The 23065-nt window shown below is 38.4% G+C and overlaps 1 protein-coding gene across 1 annotated transcript in view; it reads right to left on the bottom strand.

Annotated features, from left to right (window-relative positions):
* Positions 1-23065, bottom strand: part of adcy2a (adenylate cyclase 2a) — an 80831-nt gene that overhangs the window by 38673 nt on the left and 19093 nt on the right. Inside the window, exon 3 of the mRNA XM_084726270.1 lies at positions 13923-14084. Coding sequence (XP_084582396.1) covers positions 13923-14084 — 162 coding nt within the window. The remainder of the gene's footprint in view (positions 1-13922; positions 14085-23065) is intronic.

Raw genomic sequence — 23065 nt, forward strand, 5'->3', positions numbered from 1 at the left:
CAGACCAATCTTCTGGTCTGGCTCCCTACATTGTCATTCTGCTACATGGGAAACATCTGTATTTCTTTAAACCAATCACAATTGTCTTGGGTGACACTGAACCCAGGATGCGGTGACGGTGTGTCCCTGCAAAAGAGTGTCAGGGGGGCACTTGTTTTGTTGAAACATTTGCACGTCAGGAGGTGAGCCCTGGCATGAGAAAGACAACATCACTGCATAAAAAAAGCTAACAGCTGTTAGCTTGTTTATGTTGCACCATTAACTTCCCAGGTGGTAATTTTCCCTTTTCAGTGTGTAGGTTGCTATGTCACAGGTTGTTGTTGTTTGGACTTTGAAAATGAAGATAACGGAATCTCTGATACATACTGAAACAAGTTGTCCAATGGCTTCACTACTAATGATATGGATCATCTTAAAGAACCACTGGAAATCCATACGAACACCTTTATCTCCCAACTTTCATCACCACAATGGCCTGAGTGCTGATAGTCATAAATATTGGTGATGTCTATCAACAAGACAGTGATATGTCCAAAATCTGATACTTCCTCGTGTTTATTTTCCCTAAACACTCATTCTAACTACATAACATAAAATTGCTCACACTTGTGCATCCTGTATTAGACAGATGACACAGTAGAGCTGAGTCTGAAATGCCCTAAGATCAAAACTTTATGGAAGGGGAAATCACTCATTTTGATTTTGCTAACTTGGCATTTCCTCTGACATTACCCTCAGGCCAAAACATTTTTTGCCCCACTATTAGGAAACATATCTCCATTTTTTTTTTTATTTATTCAACAATATTGTTTTCTGGTGTGTTCATTGCATTACAGCCTCACTGGGCCTAAAGTATTGCTGTATAGACCCTTTTATATCTGATGTCATTGAAAAGCTGTGTGCGCATTTCAGCAACAGAGGTAGCATTGTCCCAAGCTGCAAATGTTGAATTAAACATTTTACCAGCAACAAAATTGCTAAAATTACATCAGAATCGATATTCCACTGGTCAGTTGTACAGAATTCCAACGGGATCACAACTGTTTAAGGGCAATTGGTGGTGTCTATGGCTGTAAGCTTTGAAATATGTTGACTGGACTGAGAGCGCAATCAAAATCTATATAGACAGTCTTGTATTCACATAATCAGGCTCTAGACTCACTCTTCATTCAACAGACAAAAGGAAATTCAGTGACAATTTCATGGCACATACAGCATGTGATGCTTATAAACGTGATGCTGTATTGTATTCAGTGGTTACAATAAAGAATGGATATACAGAAAAAAGCTGATGTTCAAGGACAATTGCCCCCTTTAATGCAATATTCCACTATAACGGCTCAGAATACAAAACAACAAACTATTGTGTTAAATATGACACATAAGAATAAATCCTTGCTTCAAATTGAAGCTCTTCACTATACCACAGAGTGCAAATTGTAATCTGTGAGAAGAGCTGTCTATTCTGTCTATTTTCATGTCTAAACCATGCTTGATTTTCATTCACATTTCACGTATCCCTCATGGCAGCACTACACAGGAAGCTCCATTAGAGGAACTATTACGATCGGATGTGGCCCAGTGATGACAGGTGAATGTATGAGGACTGAGGAGCCCCAATAACCTTGAGTTCAATGTTTTGCAATTTAAAGCAAATGGACAATTTAATGGCTCTCAACCATCACATTTAAAAAAAAAAAACAACAACAATATTTTCTCCCTTTCCTTCACTCTTTCATATGCAGTCCTGTTCCTAACCTCTCTTTTGCCTGCCTTTTCTCATTCTCACAATTTCCCTTTCACTTGCAGCCTCTGTCTTTCTTTCCAGCATGATGGCGACCTTGTTGTCACACTGACCATTGCAATTTGCTTGTTCTCTTTTCTGATGTAAATGCACCCAACACATTTATATTACAGCAGCAGGAGAATAAGCCTGTGACCTTTTGCACAAAGAACAAACATTCTGTTTCGGAAAAAATAAGGCAGAGCAAAAGGTACAAAACTGTCCATGTCATGTATTTTTCAGTTCACCAACCATGGTACCTGTTAAAGATTTAGACTTTCAGTGGAACTTTCTTTAATGCTGTAATACAAACACACACACTCAAGAATATATGCCACTAATCTTATAAGTAGGGCTGGGCAACAATAGTGTTGTCTTTTCCTTGTTTTAAAGGCTGCATTATAGCGAAGTGCACCACCCACTCATCATAGTCAGTCAGTCATTATATCCACACTACTGACACTTACTGATGATTATTTATCTGAAATCATGGTAATATTTTGTGAAAGCACCAATAGTCATCTCTACAATACTGCTGTGATGTCTACTTGTATCAATCTATCTATTTTTTCATACCATAATACCTTCCCAACATGTTATTGGGGTATATGGTATTATGGCAGTCTCAATTCTCAACTTCAACTACTGCTACTACTACTATAAATATATGCCACCATTCGTCCCTCAACCTAGACAGAACTGATCAACATTGCGACACTATTTCTGCAGATGGGAAACAACACACACAGGAGGTTTGCTTTGGTCTGAGAGGCCGCTGCATTTATTCACTAACAACTTTAACCTACACTTTACATTTACAGCGCCACTCTCTGCCACCATAGACAATAACTAGTCCTCTACTTGCACTCTCTCAGGCTCTGCAGATCTGTTTGCAAATTTATTTTTATCACCTGGACTAAATCTAAAATACTCCCAAACAGGGGCAGAGGCCTTTTTTAAATATATAGTTGGTTTTATAACTTCTCTCAGCTCAGTTGCACTACCTTGTCCACTACTAGAGGGACTCACCTTTGATGGCATGTGTTGCACACTGCAATACAGTATCTCCCTATCAGTTTAACAGAAAGAGGAAGCTCTGTATTTTTGACGGTACTGAAAATCATACTGTAGGCATTATTTAATACTCCAATATACCGTAAGACTTTTATTCTGCCCAAGCGGAATCCATATCAACCTGGCTTACATGAGTATCTCCGACAGACAATCTGCACATGGATTTCATTGGTTGCAAACTTTTGCTGGCAGCATCAGTGCTAACACAGTTTCATTTTAATAACAGTAAAGACATAACACTTCCTGCTCTTCTACGTTGAATAACAAGGTAGTGATTACTCATCAGCACAGTTCAATAATTGTTGCATAACCAGCACCTAGAGTGTGTGATACAGATGTACGGGGTGTACATACTGAGAGATCAGGGTCTGACTTGTATGCTCAGACACACATGCAGTTTTACTGTAAATATATATGGATGTATTCAACACTGTGAATACACCATCCATATACCTGTCTCTCCTTTATATTTGACAAAAGCAAACACTGGGGGCAGAGGCCATGTGCATGAGTGTGCTCTGTGGGCTGGGTTTATGTTCACATTTATTTGCTGTGTTTGGGACAGACATCTCTCTTGCTGTCCACTGAATTTATTATCACCCTTTTCCAAACACTGAAAGAAGACACACAACCTGAGTTTTTTTTTTTCTTTCTCCAAATTAAACACACTACATTTACCAGCCTGGCTTAGTTCATGTCTTTTTGTTTTCCATAGAAAGTCTGACAAAACAGTCTGAACTTTGTGCTACAGAATAGTATTCAGAGCTTTGGGTTCATTGAATAACTGAAAGCAGACACAAGACTTACTGGGGCCTTTGTAAGCTGCTTTATAAAAAGGGTGTTTAGCAGCCAAAACATTGTATGCAATATTTTATAAGCTTACTTTAAACAAACATCCTCAAATTTAACTGAAAATCCATTCAGCTACCCATGTCAGCTAGAAGCACCTCTTTGCAATTTTGTAGTCCAGAGAACCTACATTATATGTAAATGACTAGTTCTTTATGGCTGGTGTGAGTGGAGGCAAAAAAAAGTTTTCCAACATATGACAAAAAGCAAAACAAATATATTTCAATATGTTTTGACAAACTGTCATCAAATCACAAAAAATAAAACCTGTAAACAACTTTCTTTATGCATAGTTTTGTAACTGCTCAACAGATTACATTCAGTTACACCCTGGTGCTACTCTATTAGCTGACATCTGTTAGACGAAACACTGACAGTGATCCAGACCACCTCAAAGGTCACCTGAGTGAATCGGCTTGGCTGTACAAACCATCCATACCTCACTGGTACCCAATTACAGATAACGATGGGGTCAGGTGAGCATGTCCTCTAAAGGGCTTTGAGCCTCGCCAGTGAATCCTGGGATTATCTTAATCAGAGAGCTAAGCCATATGCAGGCTATCATGGCTGTTATTACTCTACCATGTGTAGAGGAAGACACCTACCTAAGATCAATGTGACGGTCAATCTATTGACCTGCTGGAAACAGAAGACATCCAGAAGACAGATTTCTTGATCTGTTTAAGACAAGTACAAAGCATTGTACAAATATGAAGTTTTGTACAAAGTTTTGTACAAGTTTTTTGAGACTGCCCTTGTTCACTACAGTTTCAAAGCAAGAAATGCTCACACATGGCATTTGCTGTTTATTTTGCTCCTAATATGTCTTGTCTTGTCATGTCTTATACTACAAAGACATGTCAACAAGGTTAAAAATGTGATTTTTACAGGAAGGGGTCTTTAATAAGTTAATTCCTCTTTACCACTTGCCTGGTCAGGAAAGTGAATTGCCAGACGTACTTCCCGACATGGCATTTTACTTGCCACAAGCAAGCAGTCAATCCGTATTGCCGGGTTTCAGTAATAGATGTAATATGCAACAGGGGCTACCACTGAGAACATTATGTGCAACAGTCTATCAGATAAAGCTTGAATTGAGTGCTATTAGTTGTTGAGTGTTAAATCAATTTATCACAGCACTCACAAATAATGCAAATGATGGTTGTTTTTGTTCTGAGAGGGAAGGTTGTGATATAAAAACACAATGAGCGACTTAAATCATTAATTTCAATACTGCCGTGAAGCTAATCACAGCACTGAGATTAAAGTAGTTCAAAAGCTTTGATGCTGCATCCATAATTCAAATTCTAAATCAGTATTCGAATGCTGCACAGCTTTTTTTTTTTTTACATGTATATTCATTCTGTTCAAACCCAGTATTTAGTTGCAGATAAAGATTAGGTTTCGTTATGATATATCAGACATACACTAAGAGACAGAAAAGAAACAGATGAAAAGAAATAAAAGTTCTCGACTATGTTTTGCTGTCATTTACAGATGAATTTATTTCTTTCTTCTTGTCTTACATTTGTAACATATAGTTTTAGAAAAAAATATTTAACATAATAATGTAACAATGCATCACTGTTGTAAACACTCCATGCAAGAAAAAGAGTTTAGTATTTCAAAATATTATATGCACATAAATCGGGACCTCACAGAGGGCTTTCACCTCTTCTATCAGTGACCTGGTTCATTAACAGTCCAATGAGCCAGCATTGTAAAGATTAATGGACTTGACAAAGTGGAGATGTCAGCATGGTTCCTTCTCACTTAATAACCCCTGGGCAGTTTGTATGCACACTAGAACAATGCACAAGAGTGTGGACATTTAATAGCTGACATTTACAAATCACTTGTATATAGACTTACTGGATAGACTGTTAGTTTCTTCTACAAATTGGTAACTCAGTCTGAAATATTAAAATGACCTGAAATTGAAGTTAATTAAAAATCCAACATGCCACTTATGCATACATACTGAATCTGAGTATTAACTGAGCCCATTACATTTCTTTGTTGAATACCTGATTCGGATTTTGTCAGTTCTACAGACAGACCATTGCTATAGATACAGTTCTTATCATAGACTCTGTGGGACTCAGCAGAACCAAAAACATTCCTTCATTCATTTTCTGTAACTGCTTATTCCTGAAGGTTCGCAGGGGGCTGGAGCCAATCCCAGCTGACGAACCAAAAACATAATTTTTTAAATCAACAAAATTGTTTTAAAATCAATATTATATATAAAAAATGTTGGTAAGTAGCCAAGTAAAAAGTGGCTGCACTTAGCATCAGAGTGCTGCATCACCCTGTTAGGGTTTATTTCACAATAATGATCCACTCACTGTACATGATCCCTTATTTAGCATTAAGACTGGAAACAGAGGAAAGGCTAGTATGCCTCCAAACATACTGATTTACACATATCTGTTTTTTTTAATCTGTTCAACACCCAAAGTATACAAATGATATGTTGTAGTATGTGTAGTATATGTAGTGCACAGTATATAATTTCAGCCTCTTCTACTGTATGTATCTTTTTTGAAGCACTGCTCAGTGTGTATCAAATAACCTTGCTGGTTGGAGATGCATAACCATGATGAACCAAAGACACTGCTGTAATATTTCCCCAGAAATCATATACACCATGCATACCTATTGCACTTATATACACATACTGTATGCATACTTAATACCATATTAGTATGGAATTTCAGATAAAGCCTGTTTCTCGGTCCAGTCACTTCCTGGTCTCTGGATGTCACTGTGAAGTTGCCAGGCAACCAGCAGAGACTCTGACTGCTGACGGTAGCCTTACATTTACTGTACAGTATTAAGAGTTGCATTAGTATTTTTTAATCCACCTCTCAGCAACAAAGGAAAATGTCAAACCATTCCTTTAAAGGGCCTCCATGCTGTACTAGAGCAAGAATGTGGTATTTTATGTTTACAAGGGGTTTATTTTTTAGTTGTTATCCTCTTTTAGCCAGACAAGCAGACAAAGACGACATTTTTGTTGCCAAAGGCGCAGTTAAAGATAATCTAAATCTGCCTCGTACAAATACAGTGAGCTGTAAAATGTTAGGCAGGGAGTCATTACTGAAACTGCTATGGGCTGAATGTAGCACATGTGTACCTCAGCAACAGTTTGTAGGATCACTGGAGGGATTAAGGCAAAACCGTGTTTATGTTGTAGTCTTCAAGATGTTCATGCCTCTAAACAAGAGCAGTTGTTTCAGGGGTAGCACAGAATTTCTCATTAATTTTCTTCATCAAATTCTTCTCAGCAGATTGCAGTATCTGAACCGGTGACCTTTACATTCCCAGCTCTGTAAGCAAATAATTAAAAGACTCACAATTCAAATAGTGGAGCAGTTCAAATGTAAGGATTTACCTGTGGGTTTTAGAGTTGCTGGTTAGACAAAATAAGCCATTTTAAAAAAGTCTGGGCTGTGGTAATATGGGAGGGTTATTTTGTATGTTATTTTTTTCTTTTTTGACATTTTATGGACTAAATTATTTCAATTCAATTGTTTTTTTTGTTTTTGAACACCCAAAAATATCAGGGAGCAGACCAATCTGGAGTATTACTGTACGTCTCTGGCTCTAGGAAAACTAAATCTTTAGAGGACTATATCTGGACTGCAAACGCTTAGCATGGTCGTTTAAAGTGGTATTGTTACTGGATAAGGTAATTCACTTCAGCACTCTCTCGACAAATTACAGCAACAGCAAAAACCAAACTTCCATTCAGTGTCCAACCAGAGGTAATTATCAGGAGGGCCAAAAAAGTCACATAATAAAGTCATAAAGTGCGTTAGCCAATTTGCAATCTGATTACACTGCATGCTGTAGTTCTCCACATCCATCAACCTTGCCTTGGCAAATGCTACACAGAGAGCTGAGAGGATTTAATAGGTGCTGTCCAGTAGTCACCCTCTGACACGTCTTAGAGCATCCTGTCACCCTACCTCACTGTTCTTATTGAAAAAGGAGAATGTAAGCCTGAGCCTGTCCCAACACAAAGGGTTGGACTGACATTAGCAGGCTGGCAGAAAAATACAGAGGAAGAAAAAGCATACATGCAATCTCTCCATCTGACACATATTTACTCAGGCTCATACAAAAGAATGAATATGGAGCAGGCACACACAAAACGTCTGTACACAAGGAGTTGCCAATATGAATGAAATCCTTTCTGACCGTATATGTAATTTCAAACTGTCATACTGGGACATGCAGTATTTTGAGTTCAGTTAGTTGATTTTCTAGAGTAACAACTGAGAAGCTGTTAATGGATAAAATAACAGCCAGAAAAAATCACATACAAATCCAATATCAGAACATAATAGAAACCACACCATTCACCATTTTCCTGGTGGTGGAAATTTGGCCCATAACTGAATGGAAATTCAAAACCTAGTCTCATGGAACAGATCAAATCAAGCTACATAAAATGATTAGTGTAGATTACTTAGATTTCTTTGTACATTCGCAGTTAGTTTGGATCAGTGAGCGCAGTATCACGTTGACATACAGTCAACGTATCAGAGCCAGAAGAAGATGTCAACTCTTCAGAGCTGAAGATACAGAAATATCAATTAATAATAGCCATGTATCTCCACTTTCCTCAAGGGTGATTTTTCATTTCATGTGTGGGAGTTATTAGTTAAATCTATTCTGTGTTACAAGGCATATCTTCATATCTTGAGCTTTGTTTTTGCTAAGGCATTTACATTAATCACTCATTAAGATGTCTCAGATTCATGCAAAATATTTGCAGTGTGGTTTGTTAATGCAGATGTATATTAAGTACATTCTGCATGACACACCTATTCATTAATGTGAAAGTTACAAGCACAGGCCAAATGTCAGGTGATGAAGCAAACAGTCCAGTATGAAGTTGGATATCTATGACAAATTGAGTTTCAGATAATGTCTGATTTGTAGGTGTTCAATGTTCAGACAGATTGCAAATTTGTCCCATTAGAAGATACACTGCTGTTCTCGACAGATCATTACCTGACCCAAGCTATTGCATTTCAGTTGAGTTAATGTTACCACAAATACTACCACTGAATAATGTAAATTAGGACGGATAAAATGACTCGCAGAAAATAGTGTAAAGAGAAAAACAAAGAAAGTTGAAGTTGAAGCACAGCATGCAGATTGATTGGTGAATAATTGTAGTGGTTAAGTTACAAGCCAACCTGGTTGGAAGTAAAAGATATTCATCTCCATTAGTCTAAAAGGATTTTACACCATAATACTTTTCATCCTATTCCTACAATTTGAATGGACATGGTGTTATGATGTGTAATATTCTTGGTCAGGAGCTGGAATGAGATTTTTCTAATTGTTTTAAACTATTATAACAACATTGATGCTGATTCATTTTCTCTCAATTAAGCAAGCTAGTTAAAATGATAGAAAATTGGGATTAATAAAAATAGAGGGACAAGACTATGTGGATTAAAACTGAAAAGAAAGGTAGGAAGAAAAATAAGAGTTTTTACTTCCACATGGTGATCTATATGATTGGCTTACTGTTTTCAGTTTTATTTTCACTCAAGGTTCACTTGCTAGCATTGTCAAGAGCCTTCAACTATATCCAATGGCCCCTCTGCAGTAAATGGGTCTTTCTCAAGCATCATGATGGGACCTCAGTGCAGAATTCAGCCCCCTTATACACGAATCTGAAGTACCGGTAGTAAACAAGCTGCCTATTTAAAATTTGAAGAACATTAACATCGCCATCCAAAAAGGCACCTTCAATCCATTTATCCATGCCATCACTGTCAGCAGGCAACTCCAGGCACGTTGTCTAAAAGCAAACCCTTGACTGGCCAAAGGTCTCGCGAGAATGATAATTATAACCAAAACCATGACAATCTCATGAGAGTTTAGACATGACTGGCTCAAATATTCCCCTGAAAGAAGAACAAGCCAGTCAGGGTGCTGTTTCCATGGCACATTGAATGGACTTGATGTGATTACAGAACACAATGATGACAGTTACACTGAACCAGTGACAGGTGCAAAGGAAGATCAAGTATTATCACTGTCAAACTGTAAAAAAATTCAGTGTATTGAGCTTTAAAAATCAAATCAACCAGGGTGGGGGGGGGGGGGGGGGGGGCTGTCCCATACGAGACCGACCAAAAGCAGATTTGCTCGCAAGCCCATCACTGTAGTCACTGTTGCTTCCTGCTGTCAATCCACTAGCAGCCTCCAACTGTCTGAGCCAAGAAAACTCTCAAGTGAAGGGAGCAGGCATAACTTTCACATTCCTACTGTGTTAAGCTTGAAACAAAGTTAGACCACTTGCTACACTAAGGATGCTAAGCTAAGAAAAAACTAGTGGCAAGATTGAAAGAAACACACTAACTGCAGCTAGCAGAAAAGAAATACAGCTGCCATCAGTGTCTCGTTTGCCTAGGTGGACAGGTTTGATCCACAAGTCAAAAACGGAATGAAATTCCTACTTTACGGCAACCCTGAGGGGACACTCTTTTAAATCACGATGTTATGATGGTAGTTTAGAGGTTGATGACTGACGATGCCATCGACCATCGGCCCAACCCTGCTAAGCTACTTTGTGTAGGTCGACCCACTACACAGTAGAGCTATCCTTTAGTTGTCTGGATGGATGCATATTTTTTTAATGTATTTTATGTTTTTGATACTCATCCTGGTTTGGATTAAACAGTGGACCGAGACCGCTTCAAGAGCGTGGTCTCAGCCCGTTTCCGAGTGGTGCGGTTTGTTTGTGGTCTGATAGCAAACAATCCAACCACAGGATATTATGATATCAGGTGTGTGATTTTAACATGATTTAAAAAATTACACTACTAAAAAATCCATCTGCTGATTGTGAAATCTGTACTGGGGGCAATCTTCTATTTAATCTCTGTAAGCTGTACAAATATTTACATAAATCATTGCGGAAGTGTGGTGACACGTATGCATGTAAGTGCAGGACTTTTCCCTAATTAATAGGTCAAGAGGTATTAACACTGCTGTACTCGTGTCCTCCTCTGTGTACTTTGTCAAATTAAGTTGTGTGACAGCGATCCCACAGAAATAAGCCCTGTACTTAAATTACTGTACATGCCTCCTCTTCATTAAGGGTAAAAGTCCCACTGCTGTTATGCTCTATATCTATCAGCAATGATTTAATGCTTCTTGCCCAATCAAATTACGTAGTCAGAATTAACTGTTATATAAATGCATTTTAAACATAAAATGTGAACACATGCAACAGCACTGATTCACTTGACTCCACGTACTGTACACACATACTGTACTTGCACCATAATAAATTAAATAAAATCACAAACACAGACTAGGGCATAAGCACAGCCGACACAAATTTAAAAAACATTAGCGTGACTGACAGACAGAACAGTGATAACGAAACACGGAGCAGCCAGGATTTGGCGGCATGTGTGTTTACAGTAGAGAGCATTTCGTTCCTTGGCAATGTCACATCAAGCCCGGCATGCCATCTTGACTGCCGATTGAGCAGCAATCTGTCTCCTTCCAACAATGCCTTTGTATCTTGACACACACAGACCTAATACGTCTGTCAGTCACCTCTCACAGGTTAAAAGAAGCTAACAATAATATAACTTCAAAGGCATTTGGAATCAAAAAGCATTACAATCTTTATTTTGATTCAGTCCAATTAAGGTTATTTGTGTTTTCTCCTTGTTTCTTCTTGTTAAAGGGACAGGTCTCCCCAAAATCAAAAAATACATTTTTTCCCCTGGCCTGTAGTGACATTAATCCATCTAGATTTTTTTTTTGTTATGAATTGCAGGAGAAGATATCAGCTGTAGAAATGTCTTCCTTTTCTTCAGTGTAATGGGACTGAATGTCTCTCGGCTTGTGGTGCCCCTGAAAAAATACATTTGAAAAATGTCTTTTACAAAAATCATGACCCAGTCACTCAGGATAATCCACAGGCCTTGTTGTGACCAGTTCCATGCAGGTCTTTTGTTTAGCTCAGAAAAATTACAATGATGGAAATGGCGAATAATATACATATTTAATTTGACCATCCTTTTTTTTGTTGTCACTTCATTGAGAGATGTTCTTAAAAGACACTTCTCAGACAGATTTATACTGGAATTGTGATGACAACAAACTGACCTGATGCACAAGAGGAGCTGGCAGATAGTGACCATGTAGCTACACATGAAAATAAAGTAGGCTGAGACCAAATAACAGGCCATCACTGCAGAGTTCACAGAGACAAGAGAAAGTGTTTGTAAAAGGCTTAAGAGCAGGGAATAAAGAGAGACGTGAAGATACAGGTACAAGAATCAATTGAGACCATTAGGGAGGACAAAGCTCTAGTTGTGCAAGCAGTCGGTATTCACTGTTATTATGTATATTATTATCTAAGTGCATGAAGAATTATTTTAGAAAAGAAGCACAGGAGAGTTTTTTTGTTATCTGATGGACCACATTTCTTTGGAATATGAAACTTTAAATGAATCCTTTTGATTTATTCCTTAATTGAGATTAAAGTTAATTTTGTTCTCATGCTTAGAGAGGTTTTAAAAGCTACCAACAAGTAATACTTCAAAAAGCTGGACTGCAATCCTTTATAAATGTCTGCAAGAATCTCAGTGTGCCAGTCTTACTGTATAACAGAAAACTATAACATTGCGATGAATAACCTTTTATGATAAATTCTTTATTGTGTAGCCACAATTAAGTCAGAAAATAGCAACCCTTTACATGTAGGAAGTCAGTAAGATGAAGACATGGAAAAATAATAATTATTCAGTCTTTTTGTATGCCCTTTGTGAACTGTTATATTAAGTTGCGCCCTAGACTTTGAAATTTTGAGGTGACATTCTTGTTAATTGAATGTTGTTGCCCTAATGCATTAGTTGGAATTAGCCGTAGGTGGATTGGTAATAAGTAACTTTTGGAATTGGGTTTGTGTAAGCTCAAATTAATTAGAGTTTTCTTTGACCAGGTAATTGGTTTCCTGATATAGTTATTTCTTTGTCTTTCTCACCATATGCCAACTGCCTGAATGCTTAAAACAGCAATACTGCTGGAAGAAGGTGACCTTTTAGCAAAGTATGAAAAAAAACACATTAGAATTTCTATCACTCACCTGCTATGCTAACTTAGTTTTAGTTTAAAGGTCACATTTGTTTGTTTGCTAAAAATATAGACTGTATGGTTAAAATTACCAGAAATGCTCATTTTCTGAGTAGGATGGAGAAACATGAAATGTCTGGAGAGGAAAAACAATTCAATTAAGATTCCATCTGGATAATAAAACAAACAGAAAACACAGCAGTGGTTACACTTCCCATGGAGTATAAATTGTGCAGGATTAAGTGCAGCAATGTCAAACTACAACAATACATGGAGTTATAAGGTTAAAAAAACTGATATTCTTACAAGTGCCATACAGAATATAGTTGTAATAGAAATAGAAAACCTGACTTGTATGAGTTGTTGGCAGCAGCATGATTGTTTGCAGAGTATAAGATAGCTTCATGTGTGTTTGCTTGCTTTAAGTACAGTGAGCACCTTCAGTGTCTGGTGCAAAGACGCTATAGATGTGATGATGTATATGGCAAGAACTAGGCACATAAGTGATGATTGAAGTGTGTGGCAGGGACTGCACCTCCAGAGATGCCACCCTCTGCCTGTATTTATTCATTTTCTTTCATTATTTTGCTGTTTTCTTAAAGGTTATAGTGCATGGTTTAAAGTGCATGGTGCAAATGCATTCTGAGCCATGTCCAATGCTTTTGCTAGTTAAATATTGGACGTACAGTGAACGAATTTATTGTATTTAGTCAATTAATCCTCAGTGTGTTTTGGATGTAACATGAATTAAAGCAGTGATATCTCCCTTTCCCTTTAAAAGTGAGTTGTGCCTGCATCCAGTACATTGCTATTTAGATGGCAAATACAGCAAGTACACATTAAGTGAGCTGGGACCAGCAAATGTTTTTGCTTGAAAAATGCCTGAAACCATTTAGCAGTTATCAAAATAGCTGGCAATTAATTTTCTTTCTATCTGCTACTTGACTAATTGTTGCATATCTACCAATTATAAACTAAAGTCACTAAATAATACTGATTAAATAAATGAATCATGCTGAGTACACAGAGGTGTGTGCATAGGAATTTTTGTATACCAACTTTAACCAAAACTTATGTCTGATCACCTTACCTGCCACACTACTGGCTCCATGTGATCAGCTGTGGTGGACAGGCAGACACTCAACACAATGGTGTGAGAGGCGGAGGTCAGGACACTGGCGATGACGGCATCCCGCATAGAGAACGGCAGCATGGTGTAAACCACAAACACAATGAACAGGAAGAATGACACCTGTGGAGAAAGAGACAAACTCATGACACACTTGCAGAGGAAAACGGTAAAGAGAGAATGAGGAAAAAAAAAGAAAGCGAGAGCGATGGATGCACAAGAAAAGAGAATACAGACAGAAATAAAACACCAGTGTTGACAGTCCTTTGGGGGAAAAAAAGAGCGTGACCCGCCACATCTGAACTACCAACACTGCTGGCTAAAGTGGAGTTTATTTATGTATAGCAGCCACAACAGTGGCATCAAAAGAATGAATAAAGAATATAAAAATGATGCCTGCTTGGGGAGGTATTCGATATCAAGCTAGAGACTAAATCAGAAAAGGAAAAAGGAGTAAGGAATATATATTTGTGCATTAAACACATTTCAATCTTGCGCATTTAACAGTTGATCTATTATAGCATTCTTAGCGTCTCCGTCTTACCTAAGCTCCCTTGATTGTAGGAAGCAGAAAAGGGGACAATCAGTTCTCACACTTCAAACCTGACACGTCTGCGTAGCATGTAGAGTGCTTCCCTTTTTACCACACACACACACACACACACACACACACACACACACACACACACACACACACACACACACACACACACACACACACACACACACACACACACACACACACACACACACACACACACACACAGTCTTAAATACCCCTTTTGCTGCAGGGTTAAAGCAGCTCATCTGCTGTCATGCATGGGTAGAAAGAGGCCAGTGTTCTCACAGGCTGCAGCCAGGTGCCAGTTAACCTTTCTTGGGTTATTTGCAGGGCTAGGGTGTAGGGGGAGGAAGTGAGATGGAAAGAGGAAAGGAAAGCGCAAGAGAGGCAGAGCGAGTGAAAATGAGGAAAAACAGTACCTCCTCTGTTTAAGCACATACCGTTATACACTGCTACTGTCTTAATGGCTAAGTATGGCAGTGAATGTAAATAGTGATAATTATCAAAGGATGGTCTGTTACCTTCAAAACAATGCTTCATTCATATCTGACTTAAAAGTATGCTCAAATGAGGAATATGTTTCTTGCATTTGCAGACCTCCTGCTGCTTTACTACAGATAAAAGTAGGACATATTTAGATATTAGCCTAATCATAATCATCTGTTGCAGGCTCCTTATGTTCTTATTTAATTGTTAAACAATGATGGACATGATAAAACACCTGTTCACCAGAAACATTAATGCAAAACAAACATTAAGGGAAAGACAGGGCACCTGCAGCACCCCATCAACCACAAAACTTAATTCAGGCTCTGCAAGCATAGTGAGTTTTTACTAAAGAAAAATGATTTTTTTAAAACTCTTTAAGCAGTTTAATATTATACTACACAGTATAATTTTATACTACACAGTATGAAATTGACCACAATAATTATACTTTATTCTCTTTCCTACTGGGCACTGTCCAAGCCAAGCAAAATACATTAAGGCCCTCTTACACTGGCCAAAAAACCCTCAAAAAACCTCACTAGCATCTTGCCTTTGACTTCAGTGGAAAACAATACAACTGACATTCACTTCCTGGTCAGATGACTCTGCGGTAGTCACTGGTATTTATGGGCTCCAGCTCCAATCAGCAGTGATATCAACACAGCACCAGGGTGAACACACTTTTTTCGCCCCTTTTTGGTGAAGGCAATGAAGGCTTGTTGTATCGTTTGCCGACTTCCTTTTGACTTGGTGCATCAGCCCAGCCTAGCAGAGACTGCACCCACTTGAAGATATGTATTGAACTGATGACTGCTCATCTTTAAGTGAACATCTGAATGGTGGATAAACATCTAATTTAGTATACATTCTTCAAAAAGTATGTCAATTTTTTATTATCTAAAATCTTTTACTATGAAGCAGCAAAATCAGGAAATGTTGGGTTTCTATAAGTTGTTGCTTAACACCATTATCAGCTGAAATGGAATGTGAAACAGTAAAATAAAGCAGATATCTGAAAGTACAAACAGGGACACAGGAGAGAAACTAACCTTAAAACCACAGGGGTTCAGGTAGAAGGTACAAAAGTACTGAGAACTAAACTCAGACACTTTTAAAGACATCTTTGTCTAGTAGAGTAAAGTTTAGCAAAGTATTAGCATAAGCAGAAGAGAAGAATATTACGACAAGATCAAAACAAACGGGAATGAATGTTCGTGTATATAAAGTGTGACAAAACTTTTTTTTAACCTTTTAAAAAAGCACAACATCAGAGGGAAAATGTTTTTTAGGCTAGACGAAAAGAGGCTAAACCACTTACTGTGTACTTAGACAATGAGATAAATTAATAATGAAAAATCCCCTTGGAATATAGCAATCACTCATCATCATCATCATCATCATTGTCGTCGTGAAGACATGATATTTTTTTGCATAGGTTCAGGTAACATACATTCAAAGTTCTACTGACTGTTGATACAATTTATAAACAGCCTCTTTCAAGCTGTATCACATCCATCACACTGGAGGTGGATGTCAGTCACTGGCCAGTGCAGTACGATCTTTTCATAAAACGGCAGTAGCACCTTGATATATTGACAACTTGATCTATCACTCTCTAACCACAATTCTCTGCATGGCTGCCACTGGAGAACAGGTGCAATCTTTCTTCCAGTAATTTACTTCACCACAGGGATGAAGAAGGAATCAGAACGAACAGAATCCCATTCACTAAAGATCATGTTAGGCCTCCCCTCATACTTTCAGTTGCTCCATCTTTGAACAAATCAACTACAACAGAAGGCCACTCTAAATATAAAGCATTATTTTTAAGATAACTTAAAATGTTTCAAGTGTAGTTTGGATGAAGTGAGGAAAATGGTACCTGACATTTCTTTAAAACTGACACTATATCAACTGTTTTCTTGACACATTTGAGTATAATCTAAAAAATAAGATTCAGTTGAGTAAAGCACTCCACAGCTTCAATAAAAAAGATTTGAAATAAAGTAAAACTGATTTTTAAATTAGAAAGCATGTGAAGTATACACAATGCTTCATCCATCATGCACATTTCCTGTGGTAAAAGCTCCACTTTTTATATGAGGTGCTGAACTATCTCCTTGAAAATAAATTCTGAAAGCTGTTCTGAAAAGATGATCTTTATGTGTCTCTCAACAGCTACAAAAGCCCTAATTCTCACAGTAGTGCATCATATTTTTTGAAAAAAGCATGCCACTCAAGTCTATTCCAAACACCACCACTTCAGTAACACTGTACTGAATGTCAACAGTGCTGCTGTTTGAGACACATAATACCAACAAACGGCAGACCACTGTCTGTAACTGACAATGACAAGTATTTAAATGTATTCCAGTCTAAAGAAAAGTATGTGACAATTTTCCATGCCTAGTTTAGCAGCAGTTGCAGTGATGGTTACTGCTGTTATTTCTCACTGTCTTCATAGAAACAATGTCACATTCCTTATTAAAATAAGACCTTGTTGTAATCACCATGGTACCAATGACATTTGTAGTGTTGCAGTCCATGTTTAAAACTTTTTAATTTGTTGCAATATAATAAAGAAATACATACTAGAGGTCAATTGCTGATGGCTGATTGTATCCACCACTGAGTCCTCTACCTTTGTAACATTGTGATTTAAACGCCGTCCCACAAAGTAAACATTGCATTTACAAAATGAAAAGTTAAAATTAAAAGACTATATAAACCAGTCACATTAATGGAATCTTAAACAATGCATATGGACATTTGCAGGCGGCAAAACAAGCAAAAGACTTTGTAAAAAATTGTAAATTTTACCTTCATGACCCTTCTAACATACAAACTATGAAGTTACACAGCTTCTTAGAAAATATATGGATTTCCCTGACAGATATACAGTAAAGGCTTTACGATTGTATTTATTTTTTTCAAAAGCATAGCTAAGTGTATTATTTGTTTTGTGCATTCAAGAAAGAAATGCTTAACTCGTTGAACAACCTGTAATGGCTTCTGGCATTGCCAGGCCTGACCGTTGATATCCCTGACCCCGTGTGAAAGCACACAATGATTAACCAGCACACAGGATGAGAGATCAGGATCATTTCTTCCTAGAGTCAGTAATGATTCACCTCTCTGGGCTTGGGGGTCACTGCTGCTCTGACATTGTGTCACCAATTTCACTTATTGGCCGAGGCAGAACTATACGCCAAACTGTGCACTCCTAAGTGCAACCTTCATAACGATCTCTCTTCACAATCAGTGGAGCTTATCTTTATAGATCTGCAGGCCGGCATTTCCACTTTCTTTTCTATTTAAGCCGTTCACATGATGGCAGAAACCAATAGCTCTTCATGATAATCCCCTCCATGTGACAGAAGATATTATTTTGAGTATCCAGATAAAAGAGTCTGTTTTTTTGTTGTTGTTGTTTTTTAACTGAGCAGGGGTGATACAAAAGACTGGAGCTCAACCCAAATGGCACTGCACTTGTGCATCTTGCCAGCTTTGCACCTGCAAGAAGGGCCAATGTACTAATCCTTCAAACGTGGGGTGAAGAACAGTCTAATGAGCCACCGCTCTAACTGATGAGAAGCTCAAGGACAAAACAGAACAACATGAAACAACAACAGACTTTTAGTGAACTATAGCCCTGAAAAAAAAAAGTAAATATAAAGTTCAATTCATCTGCACTCTTCCTGTCTGTGTTCCTGTGTGTTGGTCTCTGGAGAATTGCAGTTGCATTACTTCAACTCAGGAAAACTGTTTCTAATCTCTACTGCCTGACCGAGCTTTAATTGGGAGCAGTCCTGTTTTATTCTCACAATGTCATGGTTCAGTGATGCTGGCAACAGGAGTTAGAATCCAAATACAAACATAAAAGAAGAGCTGAGAAGTTTTTGAGGAAGTTTACTGAGAAGGGGTTGCAGGAACAGAAAAATATCCAGAAATTATATAAATGTGCATACTAAGATTAACAATCTGGCAAAAATGAGGGTGATGAGAGCTGGAACTAAATTGGTATCAGTTCCTGATTGGTCAGTAGTGAAATATTAATAAACTCCTGGACAAACAATCCTGCTATTGGTATTAATCGCACATTAATACCCTTGAATGTAGCCCACAAGTGGGGCAGGTTCGGGTCTACTTACAGGAAATACCAGGTTTGGGCAGGCAGATAAAGTGACAAAACAGCAGTCCCAGTAAGTTATAACTGACAGAAACATTGCATGCAATAGTCTGCCTTTCTCTCCTCTCTCTGTCACACTCTCTCTGTCTCTAAAACAAGCATAGGCTGGCTGGAGGTGCGCACGGCAACCAGCGCACTCTTTTAGCTTAGCCGATCAGTGGTCAAGTCTCATCTTAACAGGTTTAATCAGAATCAGAAAGGGTTTTATTGCCAAGTAGGTTTTCACTTACAAAGACTTTGCTGTGGCAAGTACTGTCAGTCACTCCCCTGTGACTCAAAGAGTTTATGTCCAGTATGGGTGGGGTCTCTTACGATCTTACCTGCATGCCTCTGGGTCCTGGAGGCATACAGGTCCTGCAGGGATGACAGAGTGCAGCACCCTCTTGGTAGAGCAAATGATACGCTGCAGTCTGCCCTTGTCACTGGCAGTGGCAGCAGCGTACCAGGTGGTGATGGGGGAGGTGAGGATGGACTCGATGATGGCAGTGTAGAAGTGCACCATCTTTGACAGATTGAATTTCTTCAACTGCCACAGGAAGTACATCCTCTGAACTTTTTTGATGAGGGAGCTGATCAGCTGTTCAGCTCCCACGTAATGATGGTGTCCAGAAAGCATAATGACTCCACAGTGTTCTGAAGTCCACAATCATCTCTACTATCTTTAGAGCGTTGAGATCCAAGTTGTTCTCACAACTTGGGAGACTGACTGTCTGGTGACCGTCAATCTCCAACCTGCAGGCCGACTCATCCCCACCAGAGATGATTCCAATGAAGGTGGTGTCGTCTGCGAACTTCAGGAGCTTTTTTATTTAATAGTCTTCCCACAACTGTGTGTTAGGAAGAAACAGTGCACTCTGGCCTCATCAATGCTCCCAGCACTAAGATCAGTCGCCTTGAATAGCTCCATGGCACCAGCCATACAATCATGCTACTATTATGCATAAAGTTAGTGATTATTTTTGCTTTTTTTCCTCAGGTAGGGTGGTGCGGATTGTATCGCAAAATGAGTCAGGCAGGTGCAGGTCATGAAAACAAACCTGACCTGTGCATCACTCGTAACTGGCATTTAAATTACTACCCATTCCCTAATGATAACTAAACTGCCAGTGTCAGGCGATTACGTTTGATAAGAAAAAAAAAAGATAAAAGATAAACAGACAAAAAAAAGTAGCTGCATGTAAAGGAGGTAACACCAGCAACCTCATGAAGCATTTACAAATACAGCAGTCTGTAAATCTGAGGCATTGCATTGTGTTTGACTGCTTTAGCAAAGCGGCCTCGTAGCAGCATCCTAGCTCTGATGCCGATGGGATTAGCCAGATTAAAAATGTGACTGTTTCAACCTTGTGAAGTCAAGGTAACACTAATTCTGCAGTTATTAAAGTAGTATCAATAAGAGTATCCCCAATAAGCAGTGTTGGTATGCCAATATTGATAAAATCCTAATAATACCCATTCCTAGTGATCTCTTTATAGTGAGGAGCAAATGACAAAACCAAAAACAGTTGTGGAGAGGTGTGTCAGGTGACTAGTAGAGGTGAGAAAACTAAACCAGGGTGACTACAGGACAGTTGTGACAGATAGTACTCCTGATTCTGGGCCAGAATAGCCTTTAATTACTGGTGGATGTGGCGTTTTTACAGTATGAATGATTTAAGAGTAGAAGCAGTTTTCTTGAGCCATCTTCTTGTTTTTACCTTGTCAAATCCCCACAGAGCCAGAAATGCTCTGAAACACACGGTTAGGTCTAAAATAAATAAATAAATGATGTACATGCAGAATCAGAACAGATGCAGGGCACAACACAACACCTCACACCACCAGTTTATTAAGGTTTAGAACTCAAAGTGAAAAATTCTGGTAAACAATTCAGTGAATGTGAAGCACCAAATAATTTTTCTCCTCTGTGGAGGTTTAAGAAATATTATTTATTCACGTATTAAGTCACTTCCAGTACAAGAGAGAGCTGTTAATTGCTGCCAAATATCATTTAGTAAAGCAACATAATTTGCTTAGAATCCAATACTGTTAGTGAATCATAAAACAGTACAAAAGATGATAGAGAGGCTGAAGGTGGAGAGAGCTCCGATTGAGTTCTTCTGCATACTTGATACTGATGAGGTAATAAAACAGTAAACAGCTTCCTCCAGTAAGACAAGCAGCATGTATGGACCCTCTCCCTCTGTCAATTAAGTGGACAAAGCCTTTTTGTGGTTTATTATGTACAGTCAATTCTGCTTCTGCCCCATGAATCAATTCCTTGATAAAGACACTGAGGAGGGCTCGTAAAACAAATTATAGAGATGGAGTGTCAGATTACATCAGGCTTTTAGTCTACAGTCTGTGGCAGAGATTAGTTTACAGGCTAGATTTAAAAGGTGAAGTGTGTGTGTGTGTGTGTGCATGTGAGCATGTTCTGTGTGTGTCAGAAGACAGATATGCTTTTTTCATTTCTATCTATACTCACTAAATGTGGCCAAAAAGACAGATGCATTAATTTATAGTGAAGATGCAGAATTAAATGCAGTAGATTAAAAACATCCAGCCAAAGTGCTTGCTTTGCAATTTCCACCATATAATAGGTAACTGATTATACTCAACACTGAAGGCTGTGTCTTAAACCACCACTGTTGTCACAGACAGGCAGAGACACAGAGCTGCTCTGATGAGCTGAGCAGAGCCGTGTGTGAGCAGCAGATATCATCTAAGTTAACATAAACATCACAATCCCATGATCTTTTGCTATGATGACGAGCACACTCGGATTCCCAGTCACACCACTTATGTTTGAAGTCACAGCCTATGACATTTCACTCGATGGAGGTAAGAGCGACAACTTTTAAGAAAGTTGCTCCTTCTGTCTTTAAAGACTCTGAACCTCACAGCACCTCAGAGTAAAATGCAGCCCACATCTGTCTGATCTTTTCACTCCAACTCTGCATAAAGATTTAGAGAACTGTTTCATTAAAAAATGGGTGATCAGTATGAATCACACACCAGCTACATTCTGTTGCACTACTACTGCACTGCACGCATATGGAATAAACAAAGCCCCAAGGCAGAATTAGCCTAGATGATTTTTAGTAATTGAATTACTTGAGGTCCTCGAGGAATCAGATAAATTTACCTGCTATGCACAAAAAAATCCTATTACCTAGAATGAAACCTCCAATATGATTTAAGAGGATGGCTTAATTACTCCTTTTATTCTTTATTATTTTATTATATATTCTGCATCTCTCCATTTTTCTTTCTCTGCCTCTCACGCTTGTATCACTTGGGCTGTGTATTACCTAGCAATACGATAGATATCACAATACAGGGGTTATGATTCAATATATTGTGATACTGTAAGGATTGGAATGACTATTTTAGGACAAACATCATAGTATAAATAATCCACCACCATATGCATATCCATATGCAATCTGTGTTAAAGTTTACTATTTCATGCAATCAGAACAGTAAAGATAGATAACAGCACTGCTATCACAACACAAAACGAACCACTGTCATAAATCTTTGCATGTATCACAATACTAGGGGTGCAACGGATCACAATTGTCCTGTACAGATTTGACCCTTTGACCATTTTTACACAATACATTATTTTGAGAATTGTTACAGTATCACCTCCTCTACTTGTTTCTTTTTTATCAGTTGTTCTTGTCCTATTTTCACCATCTACCCTCTTCTTAATCTTTACTACTCCAACCCGGCAGGCCTCTTCCTTCATCACAACTCCTCTTTCCCCACCTCTTCTGTCCTAAAGCCTAATGAGACTGGCTGTATACTCAAAGAGGAGTGCATCTGTGCATGTGTGTGACTGAGAGATGGGGAGGGATCAAGAGAGACAGAGAGAAG

This window comes from Lutjanus erythropterus, chromosome 9, assembly GCF_056507025.1.
Source record: "Lutjanus erythropterus isolate fLutEry1 chromosome 9, fLutEry1.hap2, whole genome shotgun sequence".
Taxonomy (NCBI): domain Eukaryota; kingdom Metazoa; phylum Chordata; class Actinopteri; order Lutjaniformes; family Lutjanidae; genus Lutjanus; species Lutjanus erythropterus.